Genomic DNA, 11,763 nt, shown 5'->3' on the forward strand with positions numbered 1-11,763 from the left:
CGCAATCTTCCGATCAGGAGTTGTCCACCTTACCACTGCACCACGGCCGCAGCGGCTTGGGTACTTTCTTAACAAGGAAGTACACAAAAATTGCAGTCGTCATGCCGCAGTGGCAATTATCTTCCAGTATCTTGTGGTCTGGGAAGAATTCTGTCCTGAGGAATGGTCCTGGGAGTTCACTCATTCTAATCTGGGCTCTGATCTCATCACTGAGCTTCATTGGACTTTGCATTACACTGACTCAATTCTCGCAAACTTGCACATTGCAGGGTTTCCTGCATATGAAAAGGTTTTTCCAAACAGTTGTAACACAACCAAGACTTTCACATGCTGTGTTTGTTAAACCTCAAACTGATAGTCAACCAAATTGTTTCAACACTATAGATTCCTGTTTTGATCATGACAGTGATTCTCCATAAAAGTTGAAGGTCATGTGACTATTGCTCTTTTTCTTTCTGTTTAAATGTATCAACCTGTTTTTTTTTAAGAAGAAGAAGCTGCAAATTGTTGATGGATGACACTATCTGTGAACTGCCTATTCTTCCTCTGCTTATGTTCCCATTCTGCTACTCAAGTACTTAGATTATGGATGGGGGTTTTGGTGGACCTACTAACCAATCAAACTCCTGTAGTTGAAACCAGTCATTTCCACAACAACCCGCCCGCCCCTTCCAACACATTATCATCCCCAACTCGTCACATATTTACGTTTGCTTAAGGGCCCCTCCGCGACATTTTGGGTGTCCCCAACTTGTCGTTTTTTGACGTGCTGGCTGTTCATAAAATCAAGTGTCCGGAACCCTTGGGATGGGTATCAGATGTGGTAAAGGATGCAAACTGGTACCGGGTTAGGATCATGGTAATGGGTTTGGGTGACAGTACTGAAGGCATCCCAAGGACTAGTTCCCGCCAAGTAAGGCGACTAGTATCAGTTTGGGTTCGGTACCAGCATCCGTGCTGGGTTAAGGTTAGAGTACCGGTATTGTAATAGGGTATCAGTGCTGGTTCTGTTCCACTGCCCGAAGGTTGTGGACCCATGTTTTAATGGCAACAGCCAGCACGTCAAAAGACGACGAGTTGGGGACACCCAAGATGTCAAAAAGTGACGTGGAAAAGCCCTTAACTAAACGTCAAGATGTGACGAGTCAGGAAAGAGAATGTGTTGGTCTTCAGCTTCGTCTTAAAGCCCACATCTACGTTGATGTTCTCATGTTTCCAGGATCTACAATTTGGATTTCTTCAGCCTCTTTTCTTCTGAACAACAAACTGTTTTTTTCCCCTAAGACTCGTGTCTGACCAAGACTGTTTAACCTAAATGATTCTATCGTCAAAACAGACAGGGAATTCAAGTTTGACTAAACCTCCTGTATAAAGCCCTCAGATCCAAACTCCTAAACCAAAAGGAAACAGTGATTAACTATGTAATGTTAAAATCTTGTAGGTCTTGAGTCTAAGAAGGAGTTCATCAGAAATACATACAAAAGAGTCAGAAGCAAATATTAACATTAACAGCCATACCAGCCATGCTGGAGTCAAGTTTTCTTTTTTTTTTAATTATCCAACTATTAGTTTTCTGCCTTTACTGCTTTTCCACAGCGCAGGAAACCATGCTAACAGGATACAGTGTCATGTTCCGCACACCAATGGCAGTACCTCATCTTCAGCGTTGTTGTTCTGTATGGGAAGCCTGTCCTCTCTCTGCTGCTCCTCTTCACCTTCTGTCCTTCCTGCATCCTGCAGATTCTGAAAAATCACATTACATCTCTCAGTTTGCTCATTCCTGTTTCGGGTTTTTGGTAAAAATTGTGTCTCTTTTGTACAAAAGCTGGACTTGGAGCACTTGTAGGTTTAAGGTTTTCCAGTTTGACATAATTTTTCGTCATTACACGCCTTTCTTTTTAGGAGAAACACCCTCATGTAAACACATTCATTGAAGAGATCAGGATTTGACATTAAAACAATGAAAAGTCCACGCCCCCATTTGAGAACAAATTTGATCTTAAATTTAAAATATTCAATTCAAGTTTGAACAACTATGTTGACAATTATATTTATTTACAAAAGTTAAAAAAGGGTTGAAACTAAACTTAAAGCATTTTTTCCCCCAAGTTGGGCCAGAGACAGGTTTGGTTTCATAATATTTCCCAAAGAAGCGTCGGCTCCACTGACACAGAACACAGCTGTTGTGTGGTCATGGGATTAAGAGTCATTCTAGTCAGTGAGTGTGACCACATTGGACACGCAGTTGTACGGTGGCCCTGAAGTGCAAATGCCATCAACAAATTACTCAATGCAAAGACAATTTAAACATCTCAACTAGGATTAAAAATAGAAAAACAAATAATAAAAAACAACATTATAGAGACCTACATTAATTTTCCACAATAACAAGCACTATACATAAAATGTATCAGAAAAAAAGAAAAAGCTGAAAAAAAATTCCAGGAACAAGTCAAATAGAGAGCAGTGCTATTAGGAGAGAAATACTTCTTTTTTGGGCTGCCTGGTATAGCTGAATCCACAGAGGCAGACCCAAGTACATAAGAAAGATCACATCATGGAGCCCTGAGGTCTGTGATGTTCTTCTATCAACATAAATATATGTGGACCAAAGAAATCTGTGACTTTAGCCTGGATTTTTTTGTATTTTCATTCAAAAACATGTTCATTAGTTCACTGGCAAATTTTATTCTTGTTGTTTTTATAAAAGCACCTAAAATTTTCATTCCGTTTACTCATTCACATTTTTCCAGACTGAATTTTCAGTTTATACATGATTTTATGACTAGTTTGTGAATATAACATGGAAAAATGATGAAATAAAGGTAGTGTCACATAGGTGTGGTTGTGCTGATTAACATGATACCAAATAAGCAAGCAGGTTATCTTTCAAATTCAAAATACGGAGGTAAATTCAAAAATTGACAAAAACTGAGTTTTAGCCCCTAGGTTCCAAATAAATAAATGTTTTAAATGTACAATTTTGCATGTGATTTCATATTGTGATTATATGCAGATAAATCATATTTTAACAACAAAGAACAAAAAAAAGTGATTAATCGCCATTAATTTTTCAGATTTGCTATTAACTAGTTATTTTTTTAACCAATTCCCAGCCCATATCAAATGACAATATCAAATAACAAATCAAAAATTCACACGACACGCCCGCATCCCACCTTTCTTAACCCTGTCCGTTGCTTAAATGTTCACTATGACCTATCGCCCGCAGCATGCCCATAGATAAAAATGTGCATGAACATTTTCACCTTACGGGTTGTCTAAGATCTTTTAGATTTGCCATTTTTCACTCACAGACAGCCCGTATCCACCTGTAAGGGCAGTAGAGACGGAGGTTTGAGTGCAAGATACCTTCAGTCGCTGGACAGCTGCCTCCAGCTCCAGGTGGTCAGGACAGGCCGTTTCCATATGGGTCTGTGTCTGTAAGCCCACAAAACACACTTGCTCTCAAAGTCTAGACAGAACATATATACGGCACATGTGTGTCTGTGCGAGCTCTGACCTGCTTTTGGAGTAAAAGGTTGTCTTTGCTGAAGGAGGGCGATCGGGATGGCGTTTCTCTCCTCCTCTCACGGAGCGACAAGGCTTCCTGGTTTCTCCTGATCCTCTCCAGCTGCTCCTCGACGCTCATCTTTGGTCTCCCGACTTCCCGTTCTCCAAATCCTGCCTGTTCCACTGCACTCCTGGGACGGTCCTGCTGGGACAGCCTCAGCGTCATCCACTTTTCTTCTTTCAGTCAGTGGTTTCACAGAAAGTCTTCAGGTCATCAAAATACTCTGACATTTGTAAATCATCATGTCTCTGCTGGCCTTGGAAATATCTGATAGATGGATGTTTTTCCAAGATGTTCAAAGTATTTCACCTGATAAAAATTAGTTCAAACACTTCAGATTTTTGTAGGACTCAGCAAGTGTCAAGCAAGAAATCTGGAAGTTCTTTACGCCTCACAATTAGGACGTCTTTCTTTCATCTCTGCTGGAGCTCAGTCAGGACTTACAGATCTGGCTTCAGGCCTCCTGGCCTTTCTTAGTGTGACATAGGAGGCAATGGAGGACGACTCCAGGGGGCTCATGGGCGACTTGGTCCTGGGCGAGACAATGCCCACAGGGTAGGGGTGCCCTTTAAAGAAGACAGCGTATAAGCACACGAACTAAGAGCTCCAATCTGGGGGAGAAAAAGCTGCCTCACGTTGAGCGGGCATACCTTTGGAGGCCGGAGCCTCTTTACTCTCAGTAGAGGTTTCTGTCTTGTCCTTCTCCTCATTATTAGCCTCATCCAATTCCTCCTTCACCGTGGTGAGTTCAGGTTCACTCTTATATAGTCGGTAGTCTGTAGACTGCTGTAGGTGATTGTTGAAGAGAAGATTAAGGATTAAGGACCTTGGCCCCACGTCAAAGAAGAAAACAGTTATGTGGTCCTAACAAGAAAACGTTTGGGGACCCCTGGTCTAGATCAACCTTTAAACTGCAGCTGACCTGAAGAACATGTTTGCTTTTACATGAAACTCCATTCTACTGTGTGAGAGGACCATCATTTGAGAAGGAACACTACTCAGTACAAATTTAGACGTTTTCTTCAGGAACAAAAAAAAAGCCATACTTTGTGAAGTACCAGGGAGAACATACAGAATGCCCCATGTTCCCCACATAGTTTGATCCACGATGACGAGACAACTTTGCTCCTCCTACAAACAGTTTACTGACAAAATAGAACTGCAATGAAAAGGGCAAGAAGGCCACAAAGCAGGCTCAGAATGAGGACATCCAGAAATGGATGGATGTCAGAACTGGAACAGGTGTGAGTGAAACGAGTGACAAGGGAACCTGGATGGAGACCATGCAGGCATGAATAAAAGATGGTTTCACACTTCTAGCTTTACAGCTGAACAGAACATCCAAGGAGGCACTGATGGGTGACTGATGGAGCTTAGGTGGAGGCACTGAGGTCACCAGACACGTGGGAGGGAGGAGCGGGTGGGAACATGGTGGTAGTTCTTACGCTGTGTGCCCCGTTTCTGGAACTGGTCTTGCGGGCTTCAGGGCGGCACGTGTGCGCGGGCCGGCTGCTGGGCTGTGAGTGGCAGGGGGTCGTGTGAGGGGGGCATTCGGCTGAGTAAGGGTTCTGAGGGAGGTGTGGGCGGAGGGGCACACTGCTGACCTCTGCTGGAGGACAGAGGGGCAGCAGCGTGATTGCCTGTTGACGGTGAACACAGCACGTCTGAGTCCCGGGACAGCATTGAACGCAGCACCATCTCCACGCCCATAAACACCTCATGGCCCAACCTGAGATGGTCTGAATTTGGCCACCATTTTTTTTAAATACACGGTAATTTCTTTTTTTAGGTTGCAAATTATTTCAGATAGACTGGACATATGGGACTCTTATTTCTTTTCATTTTTCCATTGTTCTCTCAGGTTTCAGGAGGATGTTGAAAATGTGCTCATCTATTTGTACGCTCCAGTCCACCAACCAATCCATCTATCCATTCTGTTTCCCATCCATCCATCTATCCTTTGACCCTATCCTATCTATCTATCTATCTATCTATCTATCTATCTATCTATCTATCTATCTATCTATCTATCTATCTATCTATCTATCATCCATTCATCCATCCATCTTTTATCATCCACATATCCATTTGCCCATCAATCCGCCATCATGCAACTCTTCATTGATCTATCTGCCCACCAATCCATCTATCTTTCAAAATACATCATCCATCCATCAATCTCTCATCCATCCATCCATCCATCCATCTTTCAACATTCATGATCCATCCATCCATTTTCATCATTCATCTCCATTCATCCATCAATCTGTCATCCATCCATCCATTAGTCCATCCATCCATTTTTATCATTCATCAATCCATTTGCCCATCCATCGGTCCTCTTCCATCCATCCATTAATCTATCGGCTTACCCATCCATCTGTCTGTCCATCCATTCTTCTCTCTTTTAATCTATCTACCCACCCACCCATCCACCAATCCGTCCATCCGTCTGTTTTCCATAACATCCATCCAACCATTTGTCAACACAACCACCCATTCCAGCATCCCTCCATTCTCTCATCTACTTAACCACCCCACCCCCCTCCACCCAAACCCAATTAACCATCAACTCATTAACCCACCAATCCCTTCATCCACCTATTAGCTCATCTCATTATTTATCTGTAAAAGAATAAAGGCCGGCTGAGAATGATGATATTTTTTGCTTGCTTCACTGCTGCAAATGAAATGTGAAATATTAAAAATATGTGTAATATGTTTAAGTTTATAACAGGAGCACTGATAGGTTTACAGCTGTTATGGTCACATAGTCAAAGTAGACTTAATATGAAGAAACCTATGAAAGCTAACCCATTAAAATTAATGTGTATCGCTATTACGTTCTGTGAGAGATTTAAAAAAAGATAAATACTAATAAAGTTATTAAATCCAGCAATGCTCTCATCTGAGTCAGTTAAAAAAAAAAGCCAAATCCAAACAGCTTTTTTATTTAGCCAAATGGATTACATTCTTATAGGGCTGCATGCAAATATTTGATGAACCCACTCTGGTCAATGTCTTTTTTAAATGCTGGGGGTGTGGTACAGGTGGGGCGGGGCTCACCTCGTTCTTGTGCAGACTGGAGAGCGGTCTGGAAGCAGGACTACCTGTTGAACACACAAACCACATTCAGCTTTTTCAGCACATATAGAATGGGTTGAGAGATTCAAAAGTCTCACTGCTGTCTGTGCTTCGCTGAGGTTTGTTCTTCTGCAGAGCTTCCATCACGTCTTGGATCCTCCAAAGCTCCTTCTGGATGTGGATATGTTGCTGGCTTGGAGGCTCTGTCTATGAGGACACAAAAGTAGGGATTTTGGGGATTGATCCAATACCACGTAATTATAATCGCTAATATCGATTCAAATACAGATACTTCTTTCTTTAAATGTTCTATTATAGGATAATTCCAGAAGCTCTTTACTATACGTATTAAAGAAAAAAATGCAAAGAAAGTATCACTCTCACCAGGCTAGTATCAATACTTCCCCTTAGTATCGATACTCAGATCGATACGCCCCCCCTTAGTAACTGGTAGTGTGTCTGGGAGCACATAGAGGCGAGTTACCTGAGGGCTGCCCAGAGCTTTCAGCTGCTCCAACAAATTGGACTTAGCCAGAATGACATCCGCTTCCAGTTGGTCATACTCCCTCCAGGACTGCTCCAACTCCTGCAAAGAGCGTGGGCTTTCACAACAGTCATACCTGTGTGTGCTACAGCGCGCTGAGCTGGCATGTTACCCAGTGTGTGTACCAGCTGGGGCTGGGGTGCATGTTCTTACGGTGTTGACTCTGGACAGCTCTCTGCACGTGCTCAGCAGGCCGCTCTGCAGCTCGTCTCTCTGCTGGACGAGGCTCTGCCTGAATGGGCTGCTGCTGCTGCTCTGCTCACCCAACTCCTGACTGGCCAGCAGCAGTGCCGTCTCCAGAGTGTGCTGTTCAAAACAAACAAACGAAAAAACCTTTCCTACTGCACATGTGGGACCGATCAGTCAAAATGTATCGTCTAAATCACATTTGTCAAAGTCAAGGCACAGGGGCTGGATCCGTTTGTTGTTATTAATGGCCCGATGTTATCTTGTGCTCATTTCTAACTTGTGTAATTTTGACAAAATATAAAGTTATTTAAGGTTTCAGGTGATTTATTCTGGAATAATATTCCTGATTTTTAATTATTTATAATTATGTTAAAAAGTTTTTTTTTTTAAGTTTTAAAATTGGCATTCTGCTAGCTTTTTGGACTATTTTGGCATTTAATAAGATTTTTTTGGCTATTTTGGAGTTTAGCTAATATTTGAGCTTCTTGCTGGTAGTTTTGGCTAATTTATCATTTTTTCCGTTTTTTAGGCTCTTTCAGGGTTAGTTTAATATTTACACGCTAGCTGTTTTGGCTAATTTAGGCTTATTTCAGTTTTTAGTGTGTTTTGGAGTTAGGCTAATAATCGCATGCTAGCTGTTTTGGCTAATTTAGGCTTTTTTTTAAGTTTTTTAGGCTATTTTGAAGCTTAGCTATTTTTTCACCTACATCTTTTTGCTGTTTCTAGGCTAATTTGGCATTCAGCTAATATTTTAGTTGGCTATCAGCTTCACCATTTTCAGCTATTAGCTTTAGTGATTTCAGCTATTAGCTCCAACATTTTCAGCTATCAATTTCAGCATCTTCAGTTATCAGCACTAGCATCTTCAGCGGCCAAATTCAGCTTACAGCATTCACTAAAAATCTAGTTCATAATTATGTTAAAATGTTACAGTTTTAAAGTTTCAAAAATGTATTTTTAGTGTGTATAATAAATGTCTATCCTGTTCGACCTAAGGTGTGTTTTGGATTTTGGCCCCCTGTGCGATTGAGTTCGACACCCCTAGTCTAAATGCTGTACCTGTTCTCTGTGAAGTTGCTGGACTTTCTCCGTCTGCGTCCTTACCAACTTGTCTTGCTCACACAGTCTGCTCAGCTTGGTCTGGCGCAGAATAAAATACATCAGCTGCAAATTCAACCGAAGCACTTCCCTGAAAGTGATGCTTTCTTACATCTATGTCAATCTCTTTGGTGTGCTGGTTGAAGGAGCCTCCCTGTAGGTTGTCTGGGTTGATCTGAAAGAAGAGAGACGTTTAGAGCTACACACCAGGGGGGCAACTCTGTTTATGGTTAAATGTGGATTCACATGGATGAAACCAGTGTTTCTCATTTTCAGGGATCACTGTCCTGCATGTATTCTATCCTACTAGGCCTAAACAGCTCTGGCTTTAATGGCATCAATGCTACATCAAAAGCTGATGTGTAGAGAACTCTGAAGCTGCTGAAAATAGACCCAGAAAGAGACTGAAGGGATGACATTTTGGAACACAAAGACCCAGACAGACTTCCTGCGGTTGCCATATCTATCTTACCCAAGTTACTGACGTTGGCACTAAAGTCAAATCTCATTTCTTACACAACTACTATGTGTATGATCAGTGGAAGTGTGATGTCACTTCCGGCTCCACCCAAATAAAGTTCATTCAGTCACCACTTTTTTGAGACACATCTGCTGCCATGTAGGAGCCAGGCGTTGTCAGTAAGAGTCGATTGGTATGAGGCAACATTTCTATGGCAAACGCTCTAGCCCACAGGTGTCAAACTCCAGGCCTCGAGGGCCGGTGTACATGTTTTCCAACCAATCTGCCTTTGAAGCTCCTTATTGGGCAAACACACCTGATCCAGGTAATCAGCAGCAGATAAGATAGGGTTTCTGGAGAACCAGCAGGACGTCGGCCCTTGAGGCCTGGAGTTCGACACCCGTGCTCTAGCCAATCAGGAAAGACCCTACCATCACCCCTACCACTTGAAAGTGGGCAACACAACATCTGTCAATCAAATGGAGAGGCCAGCAGGCTCCACCTACTTCTACTAAGGCATCTGATTGGTCAGTTTATAACTTGAATAACTTTATCGAAAACATGTTTACAAATTAGAATTATTAAGAACATTTTTAAAAATGTATCAAAGCAAGAACGGTTATTCTTGGTTATTAGAATGACTAATTAATATCTGTTTATTTCTCTACACAAGACTGTGGAGTTTTGGCTTCTTGGAACCAGCAGGTACTTTCTGTTTGGAATGCCATGGGTCACTCGGTCCAGTTCTCTATATACAGTCAATGGTGCAGGCTAAACACTAAACAACCTTGATGACAATCTAATAGTTTATTATTTGAAGTGTAGAAGTGCTCGCTCCACTTTCATTTGTAGTTCCTTTCAGTCAGAGATGGACCAAAAGAGATGTTGCCACTTTTAAAGTTCCGACAAAAAAAAACAACAAAACCAAAATGTAAAGAAAAAAGTTTTTCTTGTGTTTTGAGTGTTGCAGAAGTATTCATATCTGCTTTTTTTCCCCAACCAGTTCTTCTTTGAAAAAATGTGACATTTCTTTAACTGCTTCACATCAACTTCAAAAGTACATTTCCTCCAATAAAGACATTTGCTGATTATTGCTTGAAGTTTTAGTCCAAATTCCAAAGTTTGACGTACAAGTATCATCAACAATTCCTGACCTTCAGGCACCATTGGTCTTAACTAGATCACAGGAACATTATTCAACTACTTTAACTAATTATTGTGAAATATAAGCAGAGAAAAGGTGACAGAAGTCTGCGCTTGAAGCCAATTCCTTTGTCATTACAGCTGCAGTTCAAACCCCAACGCTGTCGCAGCTGGTACGCAGAAAATTCTATTTTGTACAAAGGATTAGGTCGAGCATGCAAACTATGATTGAAAGAGTGCAGGTTTGGATCCCGCCCTGCACACCCATGTGTGGAAGTGTCCTTGGGCAAGACACTCAGCCCCACATTGGTCCTGGTGGTTATAGGTTGGTGTCAGTGTTCGGTGGTGGAGTTTCCATCAGTGTGTGAATGTGTGTGTGACTGTACAGCTTCTACGAAGGAAGTAAACCGCTAGATAAGTATGCACCAAACTTGAGAGGCGTGTTTGATAGCCCAGTACAACCTGAGACATTACAGGTTTATTCCTAAAGAAATGTCTTGAAAAGATGCAAATCTTTCATTTATGAAGATTCAACACACCAAAATACCGAGAAAAAACAGTAGAGAATAAACCAAAAACACATCTGGATAACAGTCATTTGAAGCATGCAGATGAAGAACGAGTTTGGTAAAGCGCTCGTGGCTATGCTCACCTCCAACACGCTCACAGGAATCATAAAACAGCGCAAACACAGAGAGGAGTTACAACGAATGGATGGGATGACTGCATCCAGGCGGAGGCTGACGGTGGAATGAAAGCCGTGGATGCACAAGTGGGCTGGGTGGGCACCGTTCTGGCTTTAGGCTGCTTCTCTTCACTCAAGGAAAACAAAACACCTTACAATTAAAGGTTCCAGATGTGGTAAAAATAGAATCTTGACAAATAAATGAGGGAAACATAACCTCAGGAGTCTAGATTTTAGCGTCTTTTGAGATAAAACTGCTCTATTTTTCATCTGCGATTGTGTCACTTTTACTGTTACTAACTTGTCTTGATCTTTATTGATGCTCCTGAGTTTCTGCATCAGTTTGTCTTGAAGTCCTGCTTGACTTCAGACGCTTATAGCATCTTTGCTGTGTTTAGATCCTGTCAGAGGGAGTTTTCCTCTTCATGCTTGTTACTTACAGAGACCATATCTAAAAGAAAGTCATTTAGCTTGACTTCATGTTTTGATTTGTAGCAGACAACTGAATAAACTGCATTGAATTATCTGAATACAAAGACGTTTTTTCTACAATCAAAAGGTAAGAGGCGTGTGTTACCACGATGCTTACTGTCAGCGATTGGTGCTCAAAGTGAAATCCACAAAATTTGGTCTGGGTTGAGTTTCTCAAACATGGGTTCAGCATTTAGATTATGTCTCTGTAATATGTGGTGTTTTTGTTCACCTGAGGTGCTTCTTGCTTAATCTAAAATAGAAAAATCAACTTGTTTCAGCTTTTGAATAAAACTTTGAACGAATCAAAAGGGAATTGGAACATAAAACAAAGCAAGTTTTATTCATTTCAATGGAGAATTGTATTTGTTTTATTTCCTTAACTGATGAGAAGTTTGCTTATGGAGCTACATTGAGACCAAAATTATTTGAAACCCAAATAAAACAAATTGGTGTTTGGACAAAAAAAAAAAGTAAAATGTCCGTAACTTTTTGCTCTTCTAAAATAAACTTCA

The 11,763-nt window shown here is 41.4% G+C and overlaps 1 protein-coding gene across 10 annotated transcripts in view; it reads right to left on the minus strand.

The window, feature by feature from the left end:
- LOC112140039 (pleckstrin homology domain-containing family A member 5) overlaps positions 1-11,763 on the minus strand; it is an 85,587-nt gene that overhangs the window by 7,456 nt on the left and 66,368 nt on the right. For 6 of the 10 annotated variants that reach the window (XM_024262942.2, XM_024262949.2, XM_024262947.2 and 3 more), the window contains 12 exons: positions 8,602-8,664; positions 8,451-8,531; positions 7,356-7,508; positions 7,143-7,244; positions 6,757-6,865; positions 6,641-6,684; positions 5,020-5,214; positions 4,225-4,360; positions 4,019-4,140; positions 3,524-3,718; positions 3,373-3,441; positions 1,654-1,743 (listed from right to left, as the gene is read on the minus strand). In XM_024262942.2, the coding sequence (XP_024118710.1) occupies positions 1,654-1,743; positions 3,373-3,441; positions 3,524-3,718; positions 4,019-4,140; positions 4,225-4,360; positions 5,020-5,214; positions 6,641-6,684; positions 6,757-6,865; positions 7,143-7,244; positions 7,356-7,508; positions 8,451-8,531; positions 8,602-8,664 (1,359 nt within the window). The remainder of the gene's footprint in view (positions 1-1,653; positions 1,744-3,372; positions 3,442-3,523; positions 3,719-4,018; positions 4,141-4,224; positions 4,361-5,019; positions 5,215-6,640; positions 6,685-6,756; positions 6,866-7,142; positions 7,245-7,355; positions 7,509-8,450; positions 8,532-8,601; positions 8,665-11,763) is intronic. The other 4 variants (XM_024262941.2, XM_024262948.2, XM_024262951.2 and 1 more) reach the window with 4 other exon arrangements.

Source organism: Oryzias melastigma, unplaced genomic scaffold (genome assembly GCF_002922805.2).
Source record: "Oryzias melastigma strain HK-1 unplaced genomic scaffold, ASM292280v2 sc00293, whole genome shotgun sequence".
Classification (NCBI taxonomy): Eukaryota; Metazoa; Chordata; class Actinopteri; order Beloniformes; family Adrianichthyidae; genus Oryzias; species Oryzias melastigma.